This window comes from Grus americana, chromosome 25, assembly GCF_028858705.1.
Source record: "Grus americana isolate bGruAme1 chromosome 25, bGruAme1.mat, whole genome shotgun sequence".
NCBI lineage: Eukaryota > Metazoa > Chordata > Aves > Gruiformes > Gruidae > Grus > Grus americana.
In genome coordinates this window covers 3,206,637-3,231,359 of record NC_072876.1, presented here as the reverse complement: position 1 = coordinate 3,231,359, position 24,723 = coordinate 3,206,637, and the positions used below count along the sequence as shown (strand labels likewise).

Below are 24,723 nucleotides of genomic sequence, written 5' to 3'. Positions count from 1 at the left end.
GGCGCGGCGGCCGGGCCGGGCGGGCGGCGCGGGGCCGGGCCGCGCCGCGCTGGGCCGGGGGATGCGGGGAGCGGGGCTGGGCGTGCGGGCCGCCCGCGGGGCGCTGCCGCGGACCCTGCTGGTAATGCTGGCGGCGGCGGCGTTGCTGTGGGAGCGGGCGGCCGCCGCCGAGCCCTGCGCCGCGCCCTGCTCCTGCCGCCGCGGCCTGCTGGACTGCAGCCGGCACCGCCTGCCCGGCGGGCCTGGCCCGCGGAGGATCCCGCCGCTGCCCGCCGGCACCACGGGCCTGTGAGTGAGCGCAGCGGGCGGGCGGGCGGCGAGGCCGCGGGGCCTAACGGGCGGCGGGCCGTGCGCAGGCCGCGGCCTAACGGGCGGCGGGGGTGGGGGGGTGTGTGCGGGGCCAGGGGCCTAGCGGCGGCCCGGCGGCAGGGTGCGAGGTCCGGCAGGGTGCGAGGTCCGGCGGGGTGCGAGGAGCGCTGTACGAGGCCGAGGCCTCCCGGCCGCCGCAGTGTGGCCCTCGGGCGGGCGCGGCAGGTCGGAGTGGCCGGCGGTGCTGGCGCTCGGTGTCCGTGGGTTGTTGCCGCGGGCCCGGGGCGGTCAGGAGCCGTACAGCCGTGGGCAGCGCTGTGGCGGTGGGGAGGGAACGACCGCCGGCTCTGGAGCCTGGCTCGCAGGTGCAGCGGCAGGGGCGAGTCAGAAGCCGGGGGGGTGAAGGGGGGTCTGGCCCCGCGGGTGCAGCAGGAGCAGGTTGTGCCTAGTAGAAGTTTTGATAACGCAAATCAAGGCAGGATTAACGGTTTGGGTTTTTTTCAGATCAAGCTGTTGGACATCATCCCTTACAATTGTGCTTAGAAATATTCCTTCTAGCCTCCAACTTCAGCTGTGTGCTGTGGCAGTTCCTACTGCTTCCGATTTCCTCTGCATCCCTTCGCCGCTTTGAAACTCAGCGGCTCCCTCCTTTTCCCTCAGTAAAACCATTGCTGCCATTGTCTTTCAAAAAAAACCACCCACCAAAACCCAGCTAAACAAAACGATAGTCCACCCTTTGTCTCTGCTCCCAAGAGTTTAATTAGACAATGTGCTACATAGTGTTCGTGCAGGGTCGAGTGCAGTATGCTTTTATCGTTCCTTGGCCGTTACTGTCTTGTCACCATTGTGTTTGTCACCTTTGGCTACAGTGTACTGGATTGGAAGAGGTGCTGAAGCATGAGGGATGTCAAAACCCACTTTTGTGCACAGCAGAGTTCTCAGGCCCTCTTGGAGTCATCGTTGCTTCCCAGTTGACAGAAATAAGAGTATTTCAGACCAAGAAAAAAAGGCTGTTTGGAAAATAGTATAAACATACAAACCACTGTCCAGTTAACTCCAGGAATTCCTCTAGCAGGACTCAAGAGTCTGAGCTGTATTAAAAACTGGGCATGTCTGAGGAAGCTTGTCACCTTCTTGCCTCTTCACGGTTCTGTAGTTCTCTTCCTTCCCTTCATGGTCAGCAATTAGAAATGTTTAAGAGAAAATGTGTATTTCAGCATAGAAATACAACTAACTTGTCTGTGAAACCTTTGTGTTTAGGAAGGTACAAGGGTGTCTCACCGTTAGCACTTGTCAGGGAGGGTGTTGGTGCTGAGTTGGCAGTTCATCAGGTGGCTAATAACCAAAACGATATCAATGCTGTTTATAGAGCAAGTTTTCAAGCTTCAACAAATACTTGTATCTTTTTCCAAGCTGATAGAGGGTGTGTTTCAAACTGCTTGGCACAAAATGCAGTGGGAAGAAGCAGTGCTGGCGCTGCGCTACGTTGTGCAATCTGACATGTGCTGCAAACAATAATTAAGTGTATGTTCTCTGTTGTGGCTTTCAGGATTTTGGCACACAAAGTGTGTGTGTGGGGGTGACATTTTTTCTTCACTAAGACTACTCTAGCAGTTCTGAATCTAATTGAGTTATAATGCATACAAGCTGTTTAAAATTAATGAAAGCTTAATATTTTTTTTGCATGAAAAAGTTCCTGATGTGCTTTTCCTTCTCAGTTCTGTGATATCATTTCACCTAACTTTGTGGACTAAAAATTCTCATTTTTCCTAACTCTTTCAAACTACTTGCAGGTGATACTTCCATTGTGGGGGGGTTTTGGTTTTGTTTTAGGTTTTTGTTTTTAATAAGGCTAGGAGAGCACCTTCAGAACTCATTTTCAAGACAGAAGTATTCAGGCAACTGTAACTTCATTTTTCCTGCTAAATTACATAGGTTTTGTGGATAACCTGGCAGGTGATGAAAAGGGTAGGGAAGTCGAGGAGTTAGCGAATATTTTCTGATGTGTCTGCACCTTAACATCACTTTCTTTAGAACAAGGAGTGCAAGCTGTGCATGTAGGGCAGTCATCTGTGGGGGAAAGGGTAGCACGATGCTGGTGGTCGCTGCCTTCCAGACATATACTAGTGCCTGAAAGTGTGTTTATATATGCTGGTAACTAGGGAGATGATGAATAAAAGTAGGTTAGGTATTAGTTAATTAGTTCAGCTAGTTCCGTTTACAACAGGGGGTTTTGGTGAGGTTTTGTATTTTCAGCTCAAATGCCTGGCTATGTTGCTGCATCACCACCTGTACCAGCACAGTGACATGGGTATGCTCAGTTGGGTTGAATTAAGATCATTCTCCAGGACTTAAGTATACAGTAATCAATTTGGTGTGTGCGTTCTGTTTTATTTACTTAAGAAATGAATACTACTTCAGCTCAAAATGAATGTTTAGATGATTTTATATACAATACCAGATGAATCTCTAAAATACAGATTTTGCATGTTTGCTCTGTATCTTGCATAACATGGGCCTCAGTAAAAACGCAACTGCTTCTAAAATGTCGGGTTCTTTGGTTTTGGCTTTTTCAGAGCAAGGGAATTACATCTGGTTCTGCATGATAGCAGAAATCTTAGCTGTGTGATTGAATTATCTATAAACACAGAAAATCAGACAATGTGTTTCACTTTGGATTTAGTGATCAGTCAGTCTACTTCAAAAAGAAAAGCATCAGTACAGCAACTAGATATAAATAATGTCAGAACTGTTTTAAGTATGAACGATACCCAGCTTCTTGAAAGAGGACTTAATGTGAACTTTGTTATAGTCCAAATCTGAGTAATAATAAAAAATACTTTCCTGGCCTTTCTAAATTAAAAGCTTAATTTCTCACTTAGTAGTAAGACAGTAGCTTCTGGGGGGACACCCGCATGTTAGCAGGTCCTCGTCACCCAGGCCCCATGCCTGTCGGTGTTTGAGGCATTTGGACAATGCCTTTAATAACAGGCTTTCACTTTTGGTCAGTGCTGAAGTGGTCAGGCTGTTGGGCTAGATGATCATTGTGGGTCTCTTCCAACTGAAATTGTCTATTCTATTCTTCCTGAAGGCCTTAGAAAAATTAAGTTTCTGTTGTCTTTGCATATTAATCTGACTCCCAAGATCTTTATCAGTGCCCGCTAACCATGCCTGACACACAGGTTGGTCTGGCTCTGCACCCATGGCATGGTTTTGCTGCTCAGTATCGTATCTGGACACCTTGAGGAGTGTGGTGTTATCTTCTGTGTCCATTGTCTCATCCTTCCTCCACGGGTTGCGCTCAGGTCCTTTGGAAATAGTGTGGTTTAGTACTCCCTGGTCTGGTTAAACCCACCGCTACCAAGATTAGTCTCCTCAGCACTGGCTGCGTGCCTGCACGTTTGAAAGATCCAGGAAAGGCTCTTCCTCTGGGAATCAGCGCTGCCACTCAGTACCCCCTGTGCTGAGTGTGACTGGTGGCTCCCAGGGGCTGTGCTGTGCCGTGCTCCTTTGGCGTACCCAGAGTCCCGGGGCTGAGCCGGGCTCCGGCAGCAGTGGGCAGGGTGGATCCAGACACCCCGAGAGGGTGTCCTGAGTGTTCGGCCTCCCCCAACGTAGGAAGGTTGCTCCAACTGCAGTTCGGTTGGTTTTATGTGTGATTGGCTTTAGTATTATATTTATTGAGGGAGCAGGCCTGCAGAGTAGCATTCAGTGGCTGCATGTGCATTGTTCTCTTCTCCAGATTCCCTTGATTCTTTTTTTTGATTGTAGGAATGAATAATTGTTTGCAAACCTGTTTGCTGCTCTATCTGTATAATTTACATCTGGATGTAATTAAAAGGATACATTAACAACCGTCTGACCTGCCATGGCACCCAAGATTTTACTAATTCATTGCTAGAGTGGTATCTTTCTTGCTGAGCCTGAGTGGAAGCAGAGGACAGTCTGCCAAGTCCTTGCTGTCTCCCTGTAGATCCTGGTCTTGCAGATGAGAACTGTATCGGTAGTGCCGTGAGCACCGTGGTGAATAAACCAATGTCTTGTTCAGGGTGTCTTCTCGTTATCGGCAACTCCTCCCTGTGCAGGGGGCTCTTGCAACAGCAGTAACACCCACTGATGGACACTTACTGGTACTTGGCAAGGACTGAATTTGTACTGCAAGCCCTTCTTCAGCAGGGACACCAGTGCGATTTCTTTTCCTCCCCTAGTCATGGTTTTCAGGCAGCTCTGTGTCTGTATGGGTTCAACCTTTGGTGCAGTTGAAGGCCCAAAGCTATCGCAGAAGCAGACGTGCGCCTGGCTGTCACCAGAAATATTCCTAACTGCGATCAATTACATTTTAATGTTCTTTTTAGCAAATACATGGTAGTTTTGTTATTAAAGATAATTTTGTCTCCTCTGTCAGCGTAGCTGCAGCCTGCCTGATGATCTTAAAATTAGCCGTACTTAATACATACTGTGTTACTTCATAATCATGAAAGAGAATCATTGATGCAGGACCTCGTCAGAGGAACTCATCAGAAGGTGAACAGCTCTTGCTGAAAATAGTTCATTATGGCTCTGTGCTCGATGTCAGAGTTGGACATGGAGTGAGAAGCGTGATGCCTTGCTGACAGGTAGGCACAACTAGCTGCCAGAGGCAGACTTTTTGATTTAATAGGCAGTGTTCAGTTATATATGCATCTATCAGCAGTGGTGAGGGTATCAGCCCTATTTCACAAGCTCGGTGGCGGTTCCAGACCTGTTCCAACACACAGCGGCTCAGGCTGTTGGCACGAGCTTTGGGGAGTCGTCTCCGTTCTGGAGATGTGCTGGAAAAGCATCAAGAAGATGAGCTGGTTTCACTGTTTGGAGTGATGTCTGTCTCTCCTCACTGATATGGCTGGACCCAGGTTTCCATCATAAACCTGGATTGGTTTTTTTGGTCATGGTTTGACTTGCGTGTCAAAACGGAGATAGTCCATGCCCAAGGAGTTAGCTTGCAGAAGTGGACGTGGTTTTGCTTTTCTTCTAACATCTTATGCACCAAGGCAAAAGTAAAATCCTGCTTTAAAGTTAAAGCAATGGGAATAGCATCAACATCCAGTATCGGCATTAAAAACAGATTTAGCAGCTCTCTTCCCCATTGAAACAATCCAACTCCTGCATTTGTTTCCTATAAGCAAAACCAGCTGGCACTAAAGCATGCCTTCTATAAGCTTCCCAGCCTCATGTTTCTCTCCCCTCCAGCTTGTTTGGTAATTGTGTGTATGTTGTTCCTTTAAAATAAGCCTGCCTTGAATAGTCAGCTGCTTTGAAAAGCTGGGCAGGCTGAGAAAATGGGGATTGTTGCTACAGGAAAACAGTTCAGTAACAAGCAGTTTGTAAGACATTATTTTTGTGTCCCTGGAAAGTTTTTCTTTTTTGCGATAGGCAAGTATTGTAGATAAAGCTATGATTTAAAGGAAAAATGCTCTGATCAGATACCATCTTTCTTTCAAGAACCGTTTTTAACAAAAAGTTACTCGATTCAAGCAGAGAAACAGAACTGTGTAGGCTTTTATGCTGAGTGACCACGAGAACAAGCTATAACCTCCTCTTCCTTTGGCAAAGGAGGAATTGTATATATCAAAAATATGGTTAAAACCTTTTAGGTTGCATAAAGTGTATTTTTTTAAATTTTTATTCCAGGAGGTAGAATAACTTTTCTCTTTGTTCTCTAGGGATTTAAGTCATAATCATTTATTGTCATCCAACTGGAGCATTGATTTGTCTGTTCATACACTACAAGAAGTGTAAGTTGTTTTTTATGAGGATAAACTCTAAAGATTTTGTAGCTAATTCTAATTAGTACATTTCATTGCACCTCTATGTATCTGGTCTGACTTGTAGAAATATTCAGTGCCAGTTAATTAAAAATAGATGCTCATTTTATGTATAAAACTGATGCTTTGTGAGCAGAAAACTTTCATAAGAGGTTAGAAGACCAGTATTTTTAAAAAGGAGACATTTGTTTTGACTATAGCTGATTCTAAGTTAAAGAGAAGTAATAGTGTCCATGAGAATGGTAAAACCTAGCGTGCTTTGCTATTATTCAAATTATCAATATTTAAGCTTTTAGGGAATCTTTTTTGTCAACTACTAAGTATTATTAACATAACAAAATTATTAAACGTGTTCTGTGATACAAGTTATTTCTGCTGCGTACAGAAGGGTTTTTCTTCTCTTTGAAGTGCCAGTAATCTTTTTTGTTTTTCTTTTAAAGGAAAATGAATTACAATGAGCTAAGCGAAATTCCGTATTTTGGAGAAACAACTTCTAATATAACTCTTCTCTCATTGTAAGTAATAGCTCATCTGCCTTTTTCTCGTTTAACAAATGGGAGAATTGTATTAGAGTTCTGCCATCAAGTTGTAGGAAAACATAGCTTCTTTTGTCTTGAAATACTACTCATCTAAAGTGCTTTAGGGAATATGTAAGCACTCTTTAAAGAAATACAAATCAGTTAGACAATCAAGTCACCCTAAATTACCAATAAAATGCAGTCAACCAAGGCAGGCAGCTTTGAAGGGGAGGGATTCAGTCTCGGAATGACAGTTCCCACAAGGAACAGCCCAGCTACAGGCCCCAGAATTTGAATCTATTCATATGTCAGAGTGGCAAATAGCTCTTGGATTTTCAGTATTGCTTTAGGAATTAACACTCTGAAGTGTGTGCTACATGTCCCATTTAGAAGGCTTACTAATAATGTTGATCTACAGAATCGTATAGCTGTTTCAGTGTGCAACTTGAAGGATGGCATGTTTTGATAATCATATTTGTTGCCGGTATTTTTCAGGGTACACAATACCATTCCAGAAATAAATGCTGAGCAACTCCAAGTTTACCTTTCATTGGAAAATCTAGATCTTAGTTCTAATCTTATCTCAGAAATTAAAGCTTCTTCTTTTCCCCGGATGCAACTGAAGTACCTGTAAGTATAAGTGATCTGTTATTACATCTGGGATTCCTGGCTTTACAACAATAAAGTTGAAGACCTCATCTACTCTAAGCTACTGTCTTGAAGTAGGCAGTCTTGAGTGGCTTTGAACTGGTAACAGTGCTCAACGTAGCTACAAATGTGCTTGAAATAAAATACTTTTCATACCAATCTGTATTGCATTTTCTCAAATAGTATGGAAAATAATAACTGCTGTTGTCAAAGTGCAGGTACTTGAGCCAGCAGGGACATGGAATGATTTCTGCCTTTTTTGAGTAAATCACTTTTGACATTGTCTTGACCGTGTCTAGCTGAAGCACGGGCATGCAGTAAAAATCAGCCCCTAGCACTGATTCCTTTGGGAAAAATGATTTAGTTCTGTATACCAGAATTCAGACTTCTGATGTGACTTCACAAAGAATTTGAGTTCTAGTAAAAAGTGCTTGCTCTGAAGTGCTTGTGCAGTTGTGTTCATAAAATTCTCCACGTTCTGAAAGACTTCTTTTCCTCTTCCTTTCCTAGGAATCTGAGTAACAACAGAATAACTACTCTAGAAGCAGGCTGTCTCGATAACTTATCTAGCTCACTAATGGTGGTAAAGCTGAACAGAAATAGGATTAGTGTGATTCCACCAAAGATCTTCAAATTGCCTCATGTACAGTTTCTGTAAGTAGCAGTCTTGAAAGCTTAAAAACAGCGTTTCCAGCTGTGGTGTTCATCTCAGTATGTGTTCTTGACTCACAAAGCGGTGCTTATCAAAAGATGTCTTAATATTTGAATGTTATCTTTATATAAGGGAACTGAAAAGGAACCGGATTAAAATAGTGGAAAGTCTTACGTTCCAAGGACTGGAATCCTTAAAATCCTTGAAAATGCAGCGCAATGGGATTAGCAGACTAATGGATGGAGCATTCTTTGGCTTGGGTAATATAGAAGAATTGTGAGTATGCCTAGTTGTGGAATTTCTTTAGGGACTCTGGCTGTGGAGGGTTGTGTCCTGTCTGGCTTCCCTTACATCAAGACTGCTGAGATGTTGATGAGCATCACAGGAAAGGAGTTTACAGATCTGTATTTTCCCATTATTTTGATATCATGTCTGGTTATTTCAGAAGTGGAAAGATATTGGCATTATTCCTCAAATTCTTCCCACTTGGTGATCAAGAAGGCTTTGTAGGTTGCTTTTTGCTGGTTTTCTTTTGCACTCCCTGTAACACGAGATGGGTCTTTGTTGTGTGCCTGTTTGACAGCGATAGCGCAGGGGTGTGCCGTGCAGTGTTAGCAAAAGATTTTTTTAAAAAGAAATTATTTTTGAGACCAGGGATTACAGTTTTGCTTCTTCCATTGGATCACTGCAGCTGTTGTTGAGTTACTCAGTTCTTCATATACTTTTGTTCACTCTTTTGGTTTCAGTGGGATGACTATAATTGTGCATTTCAGGTTGCCTAAGCCTTAATGTTAGTAAATAATTTTGAGATCCACAAGGTGAAATTTTGTAAATATATGTTTCATTGATTATCCATTTGGCAAATGTTTTTCCTTCTAATTCCTTAGAGAACTGGAACATAATAACTTAACAGAAGTAAACAAGGGCTGGCTGTATGGTCTGCGGACATTGCAACAACTCTATGTTAGCCAGAATGCCATTAACAGGATCAGTCCAGATGCATGGGAGTTCTGCCAAAGACTTTCTGAGCTGTAAGTCCTGGGCTGCTTGGGCTGCTTTTCATTGGGGATTTTGTAATGTTGCAATATTGGATAGCACGTATGTAGCAAGAATGAATTACCAAAGGAAGTACTCAATTTCCTTGTTAGGCCCATGGTAATGCTGTGTATTTTACTTGTTTTTATAAGTGTTCTGTTAGATAAATTAATCAAAATTCAATAGTTAGTCAAGTTCGATAGTATCTTCATAATTAATCCCCCTCTACTTGGCTTTAAAGTGCACATTCAATGTTTCTAGAGACTTGTCGTACAACCAGCTAACTCGCCTCAAGGAGTCTGCCTTTGTGGGACTTGGTTTATTGGAGAAACTAAACCTGGGTGACAATCACATTAGTCACATCGCTGATGGTGTGTTTAGAGGTCTGACAAATCTTCAAACTTTGTAAGTACAGAAAACTTCTCGTTAAAATCTCAGTTTAATGCAGTGAAGCTTAAGGCAATGAATATTGCAGTGTGCAAGCCAGAGATCAGTGTTTTGGCATTGTGGTGCGCTGTCCCGCCTGCGGGTGTGGCGGGGCTGATAATCGTTTGGTCTGCCGAGATAACAGAATTCTGGCCCAGCTAAAACAAACCAACCACTTAAATCTCAGCGGTGATAAGAAACAGCAGCTTGGTGACCTCGAGTGCCCAGCTGCACATCATACCGGCTCTGAGGTGTGGATAGTCAGCTTGTGTAAATGCCACTTGTGAGCGAATGGTCAGCCCGAACCTCTCTTTAAGCCAGAGGCTTCTGTTAGGGTTGGAACCTCAGAAGCCAAGCGGTGAATCCATGTGGTCGCAGAAGGTACGGTCAGCCCACCCTGCTCGCGTGCTGAGGTCCCAGCGTATGGGGGGAGTGCAGGATTACCTCTTGCTGCCGGAGGCACAGCTCTGCACTTGCCAGGACCTTGTGGAGCAGCTGCAGCTGTTTGATATTTCTGACAAGAAAAGACTCAATCCTGGCTCTTAACAAAAAAAAAAAAACGGTGTCCCAAGTAGATCTGAACAGTTGTAATCATCCTAAACAATGGTAGTTGAGAAAGGAGTGAAAGTTTATAACCCTTCTGTCAGTTCATTAAATAAATGCTTAAATAAGCAAACTCACCAGAGAGATTTATGTAAGCAGTCATATTCTGTTAACCTTAATGCAACCTTTTAATGAAATAATGAAAACTAATTTCTTAGATTTAGAGTAGCATGAAAAAGAACAAGAGCAGATTAATTAGTAGGTTTTCCTGGGCTCCTCAGGGGCGTCAACAGCTGAGAGGCTGGCCATTTGCTTGGGGATGGAATGTGCAGGACAGGGCAGTGGTGATTAACCGGGCTCCCGGCATTCGTGCCCAGCCAAGCATGAGGAGCCAACTCCTCAGCTCACACAATGAGGGGCTTTTCTTTTGGGTTGCTCACTCATTTTGCTAAGTGGTCTGAGTAGTGGAGTGTAAAAACACTTCAAACAACAGGAGATACCGTGTTGCTGTCGGATTAGTTCCATTGTTGCTTGTATACTGGTTGGTTCAGTGCTAAGGCTGACGTAACTATTTCTCTGTATGTTCAGCTCCTGCCGCTATTCTGCAATGTAGCTTTAATTAACAAGAATAAACTGTAAAAGCGGTATATTAACTACAAAGTAATAAGAGCAAGGTAGCATTAAAGGTGTATCTAAGAATAGCACTGAAGTTTTGAAGTTTTACATCATATTGCATTATTTACTTCGTAATACTGTGAGTAGCTTGGCACTGATACCCCTCTAGCATTCACAATCTAAAATTCCGAAGCAGACCTGGAGATAATTCTAGAAACAAGTTTCAAATGACAAGAATTAGCAACTTGGAAATAAATTTGGCATATTATTCATCTAGTCATTCTTCTCATTAGATCACATCCATGTCCAGTACATTAGCTTGAATAATTTTCAGAGGACAATACTTCATGTAAGCAAGTAGCAAGGCTGTATTTGTTAAGACCTTGTGATGCGTGAATCCTGGAATTCTTTTCTTTTTGTCCTAAACTTTAAAGTCTATATATATTAATTGTGGAAATAACTGCTGCATGGTGTTAAGAACAAGGCCTCCATATTTCAAAGTAAGAAAAATAAGAAAATAATGTGTTACCACTGACAGCGTCCTGGAGGTTGATCCCACTCTCTTCCAGGAAGGTGTTGTACGCAATTTACGGTCTCACCCAAGGGGAAGTAGATGCTTCATTTTTCCACCATTAGCACAAGGAAAGAAGTGTTTATATGAGATGATGCATACAATTGCCTGTATAAGTAGTTCGCTTTCTGTGTCAGTTGACTTGTTTGGAAGCTCCATCAAGCTGACGCATATAATATCTTGGAAAATGCAGTACAGGCTATTTTTCATTGGTGTCTCTTTCTTTAAACGCACTCCTGTCTGCAGGGACTTCTGTGCACAGTGGTACCAAACCAGCCAAAAACTGTGACTTTGACGGAAACTCTTGGCTCAGTCCATGCCTTCGAGGCTAAAAATGCAACTGCATTTGTTTCACCGTCTCTCTAAAAAGAATTTAATCCTCTCTGAACCATATTGCTATATTGCTTTTGCTGTTCAGACTGCTCTTCTACATGAGGGGCCAAAGCACTGTGCAGAGGTCAAACAGAAATCCTATTAGCTGGTAACGAGATTTGTGAGCAGAATATCAACTTCATTCTGAAAATCTACTACTTTGTGCCTGGCAGCCTTATGCTATAACCTGTGTGTAATCTTTTAATATGCTAATGCTATTATAAGCCTGTTACTCAGGAAGATTAATGCCGCTAGTATATTGGTTAATTCACTTACATGAACCAACTTGCTTCAGGAGCCTCTCCCAGCTTCTGGTAAATAGTCCATCACATGAGAAGTGCTAGTCAGACTGGGTCTTTCCTTAAATACCACATCAAGAAGTTGTACTGCAGAATTTGTTTGTGGTTCTGTCTGCGGCGCTGATCTTGAACAGTTCTGTTTTGTCTTGCATCTCTGAAATGGAATAGTCGTCTGCTGACTACCTTAGTTTTATAAAAGATTTGAGACCTCCCAGGTGACCCTGTGCCAGAACCCCCTAGCATGCTGTACAGCAGTGAGTTCTCTTCCCTAGCTCACCACTAGCAGCGGTCATGATGGTGTTGCAGGGCTTCTTTATAAGAAGGCTCTTCTCCTGCAGGGACTTGCGGAACAATGAGATCTCCTGGGCCATAGAAGATGCAAATGAAGCATTTGTGGGACTCAGCAGGCTGGATAAACTGTATGTATTACAGACCACTGAAATGACAGCACTTCCCAGGCATGCAGTGTAGAGGGAGAGTGCAAAATATTAAGTAATTGTAAATCAATGACACGAGGCAGAAAGCCTTTCTAGTTGGCAGCTGATTTCAGTGTGTTTCCACTTCTGTGCCACAACCTCTTGATGCAGGCTTGGCTTCCATGGTCAGCAGCATTGGATTTGTGTAGCACTGGATCACCTTGCAGCACCAATTTGAAGAAATTAAGCATAAGTATTTGTCTGCATTTATTATTGAATAGACCAGCCTTGGATTGTCACTTTTTGTGCTGCTTTAGTTTGGGTAAAAATTAGCACTTATTAAAAAAAATTATTTGATTGTGGCAGATTGGTATTGGGAAGTTATTGCTCCATGCCCGAGTTCTACTTATCACTGTTTCATTCTGCTGACTTAAATTATCCTCTGACACATCTCTAACCAAGAATGGAAAAGAAACCTTGTTCTTGGGAAAATTAATTGAGCCTTTAAGCTCAAAAATAGTATTTGGTCTTTTAGCTCAGATAGAATTAGGAAAACCATAGTTAAACATCACAGGGAACTGCTTTTGGGTCTTATTTGTGAACTCATATTGACATTCAGACTGGTTTCTGAGTTTGGGGGGCTTTATCTTTCAGAATCTTGCAAGGAAACCAGATTAAGTCAATTACCAAGAAAGCATTCTCTGGTCTCGAAGGACTTGAACATCTGTAAGTACTTTACTTTGTGGGACTTCTAATTATTTGTCAACTTCAGTCTTGTATTCTTTGTCAAATTTTCAAGAATTTAACTGAAGGCAGCATATGAAATCACGCTTACCCATTATTATTCTCTTTGCTTAACTTACAGAGATTTAAGCAACAATGCAGTAATGTCCATCCAAGAAAATGCATTTGCCCAGGCTCACCTGAAGGAGCTGTAAGTTCATGACAATTATTTACAGATTATTTTACAAGGTAGGACTTGTAAAGAATCCTTCAGTCATTGTAGGACTGGCTGAAGTTGACTGAACTGTGTCAGCTGTCATCATGAAATATTTAAAGCTATGCTGATAAGTTATCGACTTGAAGTCGGTAGCAGTATACTTAGAGTTAAGGTTTGATAAAATCTGTACTTCCATTTCCTTTGTTGCAATTAATAGAAGATTTTTTTTTTTTGCAGTGCTGAACCATTAAGTTTTCCATATCTTATGATTTTGCAGCAAACTCAGCACGTGCTAGCATAGAGACAGTGGAAAAAAGATAAAATTCATCAGGAATCTTTTGGGGGGTTAGCAAACGCTGCATTTTGTCTTCCTGTTTTGGGGGCTAGGGAAAGGCTTTAAAATTTGCAGCTAGACAAGAATTTTTACTTAGCAGATGCTTTAGCTGCTAGAGCCTCTGGTGATCTTCAGACGTTCAGAGTATTATAATATGAAGTGACCTTCACACCCAAGACTAATCCCACTGTAACTCAGTCATCTTTATGAGTTAAAGTCTCTGAATATCGTGTAATCTGTTTTAAAACTTATTCAATTAGTTAATCTGGGCCAGATGGACCGTTAGTCTGCAAGATCTGCCAGTTGGAGGAGACACATTTTAGGTGTTAAAGACAAGGCTGTCATTGCCTTCTCTAATGTACCTTAAAAGTGAGGAATCGTTGGTACGTACGGGCAAACAACAGGATGGAATCCTGGCTCGTTTGTGTGCCTCTCCTCTCTCTCTGCTGGATTCATGTAGTGGCAGATCACTTCTTAAAATGCTGGACTCTCTCCAGACAGTTGTACATAATATTTAGGAAACTTTGAAAGCAGGTGGTGGGGAAAAAGTGACCCATCATTGTTTCCTGTTCGCAGTTTTTCTGTGGAGCAGAGAAAACAATCTGCAGTAGGTGCCTGTATGAAACAGATCACTTTCATTCTTAAATATTTGTTAGCTGGCATGAAAATGAATATTGAGGCTTATACCCGTTTCATAATGGCAAGTGTGTTTAGTTTGAGATGAACAACACTGCAGAGCAGTTGTATCTCTTAATTGCTTTAAAGAGGGATGGGATAATTGTAAAGACAGGCTTAATATTTTTTTTTTTTTTAGAAGTTGAAACTCCAAGGTTTTCTTCAGAATTCAAAACAAATGTAAGGTTTTAATGCTGACACAGAAGGAAGGTTTTTCTGGATTGTTTCTAGCATACATAGCTAACGTTTGGTAATAAATACCCATAGGCATAAAAGAATGCTGTAAATCTTGAAATTTCTGAACATATATGCTGTAAGTGGTTTTGCTGCATGAAATCACATGTAGGAATGTGAAACACTGAACTTTAATCACACTTTGATTTTTGCCTTGTTTCTGCAGAATTTTGAACACTAGCAGCCTGCTTTGCGACTGCCAGTTGAAGTGGCTGCCGCAGTGGCTCGCTGACAGCCATTTACAGCAGGCTGTAAACCTTAGCTGTGCTCATCCTGAGTGGTTAGCGGGACAAAGCCTTCTCAGCGTGGACCCTGATGACTTTGTCTGCGGTTTGTGTTTTTAGTGACTTTTGATCTAAACCTATGGTAACACACATCTGTGCAGGTACCTTTCTGAAATCAGGCTGTAGCGGTGCTGGAGGTACTTGGTCTTGGCCGTGATGCACGTGTGGACCTGTGTACATCACTGGGTCTGCTTTGGTGTTTGGGATTTAATTCTGTTTCTCTTTGCTCTGTTTTGTTGTATTTGAACACTGAAGCTAACCTGAGGGAGTAGTTCTGTGAGACTGCATTGTTATTCGTTTAGGTTACTGTTAAAAACTAATTATGCTTCCGTTCTCCCTGCTTGTGAATGCCTTTAGCTTTGGAAGGGCTGTTTGACACTTCCTTATTGGTTCTTGTCCATACCAGCAAGGCTAGAGTAGTTAATACCCTGACACATTTTCTGATGCTCCATATCTGTAATGTTTATCTGGTCTCTGCCACCACAGTTTCAGACATAAGCCTGTTTATTTTTGTAACCGAACTGTGAGATGGAATACTGAGAGACTCTTTGCCCAGAGTCATGTGTGAAGTCTGTGGCAGGCCTGGAAATAGTCTGGTGGTCCGTTTTCTGGGTGAGCAATCTGCTAAGTGTTACTTGTGTGTATGCAACTCTTCCGTTCTTTTGGTGGTAAAGGCTACAATAACCATCATGTAGGCGCAAGCACCCACTTCTCCGTTCTAATATCACCACCGTGGTGCCTGACACCGAACACTGTCTGTGCCCACAAGAATGTCTTTGCTGAAATAATAGGTATTGAAATAACTGTCATCGAGTGGGATGAGATAGTGAACTGCCAGCTTGCTATGCTTTGTAGTTGTAGAACTTAAAGGCTCTTCAAGATATTTAAACTATCTGAAAATAAGTGTCAGTCCTTCGTAAAATAGCCTAGCTCTTCAGCTGAGCACGGCTTTTATGTGGGATCTAAATATAGCAAGTTCCAGACAGTTGTACAAAATGCAGGGCGCTGCTCAAGACCACGCTTCTACGCTGATTGTTCTCAGTGCTTATTCTGTGTGCCTACCTGTGGTCCTAATCCTCTTTCACAGCTTGATTTCCAACTAGAAACAGCTGAATACATGCACCTCAAGCAGGACATCTGTTCCCAAAGCTTTCTTTCTGCTTACATTGTCTTTTGAGTGAGTTTTCTTGCGATATTAATTGCAAGTTGAAGAGGAAAGTAACTAATCTTGGTGCTTTTCTTTTCAGATAATTTCCCGAAACCGCAGATAAGAGTGCATCCTGAGACCACAGTCGCTCTGCGAGGCATGAACGTGACTCTGACTTGCACTGCTGTGAGCAGCAGTGATTCACCCATGTCCACTGCCTGGCGTAAAGACAGCGAAGTATTGTATGATGCAGAGGTTGAGAATTTTGCCAGGTATCAGCAGCAAAGTGGTGAGGTGGTCGAGTATACCACTGTCCTGCACCTTTTCAATGTGAATTTCACTGATGAAGGAAGGTATCAGTGCATCGTCACCAATCACTTTGGCTCCAATTATTCCAACAAAGCCAAGCTGACTGTCAATGGTAAGCAATAATGGTTACAAAGGAGAAATGCTTTTAACCTAAGGCTTTATTGAAATAGCTACAAGTCTATTTTTCACTAGAGCTGGCCAAAATAGTCTTGCAAGACTGTCTGGCTGGTATTTAGAAGTATCAAACATCCTTTTATAAAGCAGGAAAGAAGTGATTTTTTTTTTTTTGTGGGTGAAAAGCCTTGCAGATGTCTCCCATGCTTTCAATATAACACAATTAGTTGTTCATTTAGTTAAATGGAGGTAGAAGTCTCTTAAAATGAAGGCTCCCTCTGCTGTCTCTTCAGAACTAAGCACCTTTCCCACATGTTTGTAAAGCTAGGGAAGATTCAGCTAAAAATAACTGGTGGGACTGGAAACAAACTCTGAAAAATCAATTATGAAGTCATTTGGTTTTAGCCATAATGATTCTATTTATTTTGGCTGAGGGAGGGGAGGTAAGAAGGCAGCGTTCACATCAGTCAGTAGACCACTGGTCCGCATTGTCTCTGAGAGCAGAGGTGCCTGTGTTGCTTTTTCTTGTCCAGAACAGATAATGCAGACTTGGGCTGACAAGATAGAAGTTGACCTTCCCCATTCCCAGGGAAGAAAAAGTGTGACAAAGGGCTTAGGAAGAAGGCTAAACCTTTTCCCTGTCTCTTCCCCATGAGAAATGTTGTCCTTTGGATCATTTTAAATGATCGCTGTAGATACTGTATTTAAACTTGGAGGATAGGCTCTTTGAAATGACCACTGCAAATTTATGCAGTTCTTCAGAAGAATCTGCCCCTCTCAGGGAGAACTACAGGTGTGTTTCAGATTTGTTTTCAGATATTCTCAGTGCTGTGGAGCTTTTGCTGCTTTTTTCCTGATACTGAAAATACTGAAACTGTCTCCTTTGATCCAGAGCTACCTTCTTTCCTGAAAACCCCCATGGATCTGACCATCCGCACTGGGGCGATGGCCCGGCTGGAGTGTGCTGCAGAGGGCCACCCTACTCCACAGATCTCCTGGCAGAAAGACGGTGGCACAGACTTCCCTGCTGCGAGAGAGAGGAGGATGCATGTCATGCCTGAGGATGATGTGTTCTTTATTGCAAATGTGAAAATAGAAGATATGGGAATCTATAGCTGTATGGCACAAAACATAGCAGGTGGTTTGTCGGCAAATGCTACACTGACTGTGTTGGGTAAGTGGTGTGCTAAACTGTGCTTGCGTATGGATCCCTTCACTTCCGCACCGATAGCGTAGCTTATCTGTAAGTAGCAAGCTTAAGTCCTAAAGAATGACGTTAAAATACAAAGAGCAGCACTTGACGTGATTTTTTGAACAGTGAAGCTTTAGAAGCTAAGCTGCAGTGCTGACCAGGCGAGAACTGAGGGGCATATCTCAATCCAGCAGCATAGACTAGATGGATAATTCGTATTGTCTTGGAATGAATTTAGTCACAGGTAACACGAACTATGCTGAGTAATAATGGAAGGACGGTTCCTTCTAGAGTGCAGTATTTTTTGAAGATACCAGCTTCTAACATTACGGTCATATGCAAATTTAGAATTGGAATACATAAAGCAGACTGTGGCTAGCATAATTTTGGGGGTGTTTGCTCTACCTACATTTGCTACAGTGATCCATAGAAGAGCTGAACTCACAGGATTTCCTGAATCCTGTGTTTCATTGCTTAAGTTTTAGGTTCAGGTTGCAAGATCAGTTTTTAAAATATCTTGGAGTACACGTTGGTGTTGCACAATGAAGTTATCTTACAATTTTTTTTTTCCTTCCACTGTCACAGAAACTCCTTCCTTCGTTAGACCCCTGGAAGACAGAACGGTAACCCGAGGTGAAACTGCTGTCTTGCAGTGCATAGCTGGTGGCAGTCCTGCCCCACGCCTCAACTGGACCAAAGATGATGGCCCTCTGACAGTCACAGAACGGCATTTTTTTGCTGCGGCCAATCAACTCCTTATCATTGTGGATGCTGGACTAGAAGATGCTGGGAAGTACACGTGCATTATGTCCAACACACTGGGCACCGAGCGTGGCCATATTTACCTAAATGTCCTGGCTTCCCCAAATTGTGATTCTTCCCAGAGTGGCATTGTCCATGAGGAGGATGGCTGGACAACAGTAGGCATTGTGATTATTGTTGTTGTGTGCTGCGTTGTGGGAACGTCCCTGGTATGGGTTATCGTCATCTACCATATGAGAAGGAAAAGTGAAGATTACAGCATCACTAACACAGGTAAAGTGCAGAAGCAACAGTCTTCATCCCTGTTTTTAATTAAAACGCTTGTTAAGGGTGGTGAAATTTCTGGATCCATTACAGATGGATGGGATTGAAGCAAATCTCTTCAGGGATTTGCTCAAATTCCTTCATTTTAGGGTTGTGGGGGTTTTTTAAATATCAAGTCTGTTAATTTTATTCCTTATACACTAGATTGGCTCTACATTGAGGAAAAATACTAAAGTTTGAAAATAAATATTTGAATAGACTTACAAATGTTTTCAGGACGTGGAATAACGTGTAAATTTCTGTTCTGACCCTATTAGTTTTGAACTAGCTATATGGATTTTTAATCACTGAGGTAGAAAAAAAGATAACTATATGTGAGCTGAAATTCTGGATGACGTTTTTGTTAATGTGGGTAATAGTGTTGGTACTACCTTGAAGTCTTCACACTTAGCTGTTAATGTCATCGATGTTAATTTTGCCTTCCAGAGGAGATGAACCTACCTGCAGACATTCCCAGCTATCTGTCCTCCCAAGGCACTCTGTCAGAGCCTCAGGAAGGCTACAGTAACTCAGAGGCAGGAAGCCATCAGCAGCTTATGCCTCCAGCTGGCAGCTACGTGCATAAAGGCACAGATGGTAAGCAAAGCCCTCACGTGTATCACTTGTGTTTCAGCAGGATGCCAGCGCATGGTCTAGTCCTCGTGGCTGGCAGCAGTATTGCACAATGCAGGGTAGTACTGCATGCTAATGTCAAAGGTGACTTTTCCTAGAGAAGAATTCAGGCTGATCTGAAAATTTCCATCGATTGTTCTGAGTTTGAGGCATCTCCTGTTTTTCTTCTAGTGTTTGTTTATATTCTACTATCAAGGTTTCTGTATTTTGCCCGTGTCGTTTAATCTTTGGTCCAGTGACATCTAGGCTCACACTTTCTATGAGTGCCTTTGCGTGTAGGTGTCATGACTGCTGTCCTTCAGGTGCCAGAGTAGCACAGTTCCCTCCAGAACCTCTTTGCTTCAGGGTTTGTGATCCGTTCAGCAAGGCGGGGATGCCATTAGAGAATTCCATGGTGAAATGTCAAGGTAGATTCTTATGCTCAAGAGTACAGGCAACAGTGGTGGAAATAAAGTTCTCTTGGAAGATGATTTGCTGTACCTTTCGTCCTTGGCATAAAATTGCTGTCTCTGCCAGGCATATAGTCCGCTTGCCACAATCATAACTAAAGGGTCTACACTATTTCCCTACCTTGTTTGGATGCTTTTTGGGATAGTTGCATCATTGAGTCTATAGAGATGCTGTTTTTACCATCCAAATGCTGAGAAGCCATCCAGTCCTTACACAGGCTGGCTTTCAAAAGTGGTCCTTCAGTTTTTTGTGTGTCCCATGGTCCATTCCCTCTAGTCTGTAGTCTCATAGCACTTCTTCAGTCAAGCTGAGTACTCTGTTGCCACGTTCACTGTGTAAAGGCCCTTCAGACTGTGCTGCTGTAATACAAGATCTTGCTAAGACATGAAAGAATCTATGGAAATCAAGTATCCTTATCCTCTCTGAGAGTATTTTGGTTTTCCATCGTGTTTGTCAGGTGGTGCAGCGCCGTTGGTGATCTGCTCAGACTGTTACGACAATGCAAACATCTACTCCAGGACACGAGAGTACTGTCCCTATGCCTACATCACAGAAGAGGACCCCCTGGATCAAACTCTCCCTAATCTCATGGTGCAGATGCCGAAGGAAACATACACAGCACGCACCCAGCATGAAAGCAGTGCTCTTGATAATCTCTTAGCAGACAGAGACAGGTCTGTCTTCCTTGCCAACCATGACAAAATAAGTGAAAAGAAAATCTCCTCCCAGCAGATTAATGGTGAGTGTCCCATTTTCCCTGTTGTTGCTTTGTATTCCCTGATAACCCTGATCTTCCTCGTGCTGCCCTTCACTATTGATACACAGCGGCTGTAGTTTGTGGAGGAACTCTTCTGTGTATTAACCACCTGTTCTCAGAACTAGCCCTCAGTTTGCATTCAGTGCCCAAGAGTTGAAGAGAGTGATGTTAAAAAGAGAGAATTTCTTAATCTGTAGTTAGACAGAATGCAGCTTGTGGAATGTAAATCCCGTGCATGTACTTTAAGGACATCTGTTAGCCAAGAGTTAAAGCTTCACATAGGAAATTCAGATAACCTTTTTATTTGAGATGGCCTGAGTTTGAGAACTCCCAAAGATTTTTTTTTTTTTCTAAATTGATTGGTTTTATGTTGACTTTCTTCCAGGTAGCTTTTTTAAAAATTCACACTGAAACTGTGTGTGGTGTTGCTGGTTACTGTAACAGATTGCTGAAATGGGAGAGCATCTGGTCAAATATGCTCTCAAAAATAGAGAAAATAACCTTAGAAAGACACTTACTGCTGACTTGCACAACTAAAATCTGTCTAAAATTTGAGTGTGTTTATCATGAACTCACTCCTGTTCATCTTCTAATTTTTCTTCCTCAGAACCCTTTCAGATTCCTTTATGGGGAGTAAACAAAGACCTAGCACGCTCTCACTCACACTTTCTGCATCAGCAGTCGGCCCGTGAGACTCCACGGCCTCTTCGAAGCAAAGGCATTATTGACAGTGACCAGGAACAAGCTGCTTCACCCAGACCTTGCCACAGGTTACGTGAACATAACTTTGATTTTAATAGGACACGGAACATTCGTGACTATAGTGAAACCACGTAAGAAACTAAAATGTTGTCTTGAAAGCAAATCCATATCAACTGACTTTTTGTATTTACTACCTCAGGACTAACCCCAAGGCCAAAGATGCTTGTGTACGTGTGTCTGCAATTACAGGCTGGCTAAACAGAGTCAGGCTCCCTCAGAGGAGGTGGCACATGCCCTTTTTCCTTGGATTTCTGTGGATTGGAAAATGGGGATGTGCAACAGAACACATGGATGATTAATATCCACAAGAATAGCATTAAAACATGGATTTTCTGATGTTGGAAGCAGCCTTTGTGTTGCTGCATGCTTTGAAAATCTCTCAAGAATGCATAGCTATTTTGCACTGCATTGTCTGCTTGAAAACAAATGTTCAGGGCCTCTTCATGGAATTCCCCAGTAATTGTAAGCATAAAACTCTTGGCCAGCTTTTTGTTCCTTAGACTGTTGGCAGACGTCTATTACCAGTCTAACTTTGGGGCTTGTTTTCTCCTATGAATAATGGACTCTAGTTGTAAATAAATTTGCATTTATAAATATTTTGTATACACTAAGCATATAAATGTGTTGGCTGCAATGTAAATATATTTTTTATTATGCCAAAGTATGTATCATACTGTTAGTCTTGACAGCTGCATATCAAGCCATATGGGTTTTTTTGTGTGTGGTGAGACTGAAAGCTTGTTTGTGAGAGGATAGAGCTGTCTTTGTTTTGGAAAGAAATGAATTTACTATAGGTAAGTGGTGAAACTGCGATATTGATGGATTTCATCGTTCTGTACAACTCGGTATGCATTAAGCCTGGCTGACCTGACTGCAAGCTGATCCATTTCACGACATTAGCAGAGTTCCAAGTTTGACCCATTTAAGTGTTGAGAGTCCTTAAGTCTCTGTGTTAGGCACTACATCATAGAGCATAAAGCTCAACAGACCCTGCACTGACAAGCGGTGTTAACTTGCGTTCCGGGCTGTAGTATCCAACTTCCCAGAAGTTCTTGTAAGTAGCAGACAAAAGGAACGGTACACAAAATGTTTCCTTCTGGTCACCTGGTAAAATAGCTGTAAGATGGGAGTTTTGAGTGGTTTGTTTTGGAAGTTTATCTAAGCTTTTATCTTTAAAAAAAGCCTTTATGTTGTGTATGGTGCAGAGAAGTCTCCATGTATTTTTCTTAGCTGACAGTTAAGTGAACTTTTAAAAAGAATGTTGTGATGAAAAGCATTGGATAAATTGGGAGATCGTTTGATAAATACTCAGTGAACTATACAGTGGATTTATCAGTTTCGCCTGCGCAGCCAAGAGGCGTATGTAGTTTAAAACACTTGTGTCCTTTTCTGCTGTAAAATATGAGGCAAAATTGTTGTTGTGTTGAACTCTCTAGTTCTCTAGACCTCAGCGTGGCCAAAATGTTTAAATATTTGACAGGTGAGAAATGAAACAATATGCAGGGAACCACTCAATATTGAAAATCCAGTTCTTGCTGAGGCAGAGGAAATGCAAACTTCATTAGTTACAGTAGAATGTGCCTGACAAAATTAGGAGGAAGAACATTATAAAGACTTTCTGAAAAGTTCTTTCTTCTGGGAAGATGCACCTTGTTGTAGCAGGGGTTAAAGACTCACCAGCGATGGGTTTTCAGCGAGTATGTACTCGGCGCTGGAGTGTTTCAACATTATGCTGTATTCTCATGCCTGAAGAGCAAGGGCTTTCTCCCTAGTCATTGCTGCGTTTTTTTCAAGTCGTAGGACGTGTATTAAAATGAAAACAGCTGCATGGTGTATTTTTATGAAGACAGAAAAACCTTTTTGGACCAGCCCAAGAGAGGTATGTAAGACTTCCCGTTGATCCATCCCTAGAGAGAAGGGTGTGTGACTGAAGTATCAGATGCAGTCATGCAGAATCACAGCTGAAACTGTTGAGACTGTGGATTATTTGAGTAAACGAGTGAGGAAATGCTGGGACTAATGGTTATTTTCCCACAGCTCTTTGGGCATGACTAATAGTCAGATCTATGCAAACGAGCAAATATTGTCAAGGGCTCTTACCATGCTCTCAAAGCAACTGTGGTTGCTTTGATAGCCAGCAGCTTTAGTAGGAAGAGGATCCAGTTGTCCTTGACCTTTGAATAGAGTAGAGAAACACAGGTGTGTTAAACTCTTTTTGGGCTCTGACATCTGAGATGTTTTAATAACATAAGTGCTGGCAGAAGAGTCTTAAGTTCATTCCTTTCTGTTTTTATTTCCTCCAGCCTTTTTCTTTCCAGACAGCATTTAAGACAAGGTGCTTATTTTCAACCCAAAGTTCTCTCTGTTGCAGGAACCCAGTACTGTCAGTTTAAATCCAGATGAGAAAGGTCAGGTCATGAAACTATAGCAGCAGCAGCAAAGTGTCATCCTTTTGGACTGCTTTCTCCAGATCTTCACACAGGCTGCTGTGGCAGGGTGCTTCTTGGCATGTGCAGAGCCACGATTTCGCACTAGCAGGAAAACAGCATCCTACTGCTGTTCTGTCTGCCATCACCGTTTGACAAATGCTTCTTCCTTTTTCTTTCATCCCTCTCTTCTGTGAGAGCTGAGCTAATACAGATCTGTCACAGTACAGACCTAAGGTGGACTTGGGACACAACTCCTTAGTGTGATCCCTTTAGGTAAGATGTGCTTGGCCAAGACCAAGGCTTTAAAATGAACGCTGTCCGCACCAGAACGAACTGAAGTGCTGGAGCTAAAGCTGCACTAATTTCTGTGAGATACTGGCTTATAAAAGCTGCCGTGATGAATTAGGACATTTGCATCCTTCCATGAGCAATGGTATCTCTTTAAAGTCCATAAGCTATTGTAAATAGCTGAAGCTTGTAGGTAGGTGAACCCCTTGCTGTGCTTAGGATTGCAGGAAAACTTCCTAAGCAGATTTGCAGAAAAAATCGTGTCTCTTCTCTCTCGTCTTTCCCCTTTCCTCCAGGAGGGGCAGGTAGGACAGCGTGGCCGTTCCATAAACACATACTGGTTCTTCAGTCAATGCCAAAGTACTACCAGGACAGGAACTGGGGGTTCGTACGACAGTGTGAGCAAAGCTGCTCTTGTTCCCTGTTGCTATTTCCCAGTGTCTATTTATATTTTTTTCACATAAGAATGTATATTTTGTATAGCATGTGTAATATATGTTTGTCTATTGTAATATACCTTCATTCAATAAAACACTATATACATTGAGCATCCAGTGTAACTTTGTTAATTTGCAGATTAAATAACTCATTTTTCTTCTATGATACTTAATTTTCATAGGGGAAAAAAATACAGTAAACTTTGCCATCCGGACATGTTCCTGGGCAGCTGGCTCCAGGTGCCCCTGCTAGAGCAGAGGGCAGGACAAGGTGAGCTCAAGGCCCCTTCCAGCCTCACCCCGTCTCTGATTCTGTGATTCTTATTTCAGTTTTCCAGTAGAAAACACCCGGTACCCTTTTCCGAAAATGCGCGGGTAATTCTGTAACGGTGCTGTGGACTCGGGGCCGGGAGACTCACAGATCGCTGCGTTCCCAGCGCTGTCCTCCTGCTATTTGCATCCTTC

At 42.6% G+C, this 24,723-nt stretch overlaps 1 protein-coding gene across 5 annotated transcripts; it reads left to right on the top strand.

The window, feature by feature from the left end:
- On the top strand, window positions 1–24,363 carry LRIG2 (leucine rich repeats and immunoglobulin like domains 2). Of its 5 annotated transcripts, none has more exons than XM_054803681.1 (21): window positions 176–288; window positions 4,715–4,925; window positions 6,012–6,083; window positions 6,554–6,628; window positions 7,127–7,261; window positions 7,790–7,933; window positions 8,064–8,207; window positions 8,819–8,962; window positions 9,228–9,371; window positions 12,131–12,211; window positions 12,863–12,934; window positions 13,074–13,142; window positions 14,558–14,721; window positions 15,923–16,243; window positions 17,138–17,419; window positions 18,023–18,472; window positions 18,950–19,099; window positions 20,043–20,324; window positions 20,950–21,175; window positions 22,899–22,983; window positions 24,118–24,363. In XM_054803681.1, exons 4-21 carry the CDS (start codon window positions 6,558–6,560, stop codon window positions 24,283–24,285), a joined length of 3,132 nt encoding a protein of 1,043 aa, XP_054659656.1. In that variant the 5' UTR covers window positions 176–288; window positions 4,715–4,925; window positions 6,012–6,083; window positions 6,554–6,557; the 3' UTR covers window positions 24,286–24,363. The 5 variants fall into 5 exon arrangements, 4 of the variants coding, with proteins under 4 accessions (XP_054659654.1, XP_054659655.1, XP_054659656.1 ...); XM_054803682.1 differs by having other exon boundaries at window positions 189–288; window positions 4,720–4,925; XM_054803679.1 differs by lacking the exon at window positions 4,715–4,925 and having other exon boundaries at window positions 1–288.
- Window positions 24,364–24,723: the final 360 nt, after the last annotated feature.

Bases quoted from the DNA above. Each gene is read 5' to 3' on its own strand.
- LRIG2 (XM_054803679.1), top strand. From the start codon at position 62: ATGCGGGGAGCGGGGCTGGGCGTGCGGGCCGCCCGCGGGGCGCTGCCG. The intron at 9,372-12,130 runs GTAAGTACAGAA...CTTCTCCTGCAG, and splicing joins CTGACAAATCTTCAAACTTT to GGACTTGCGGAACAATGAGA. The intron at 14,722-15,922 runs GTTTGTGTTTTT...TTTTCTTTTCAG, and splicing joins CCCTGATGACTTTGTCTGCG to ATAATTTCCCGAAACCGCAG.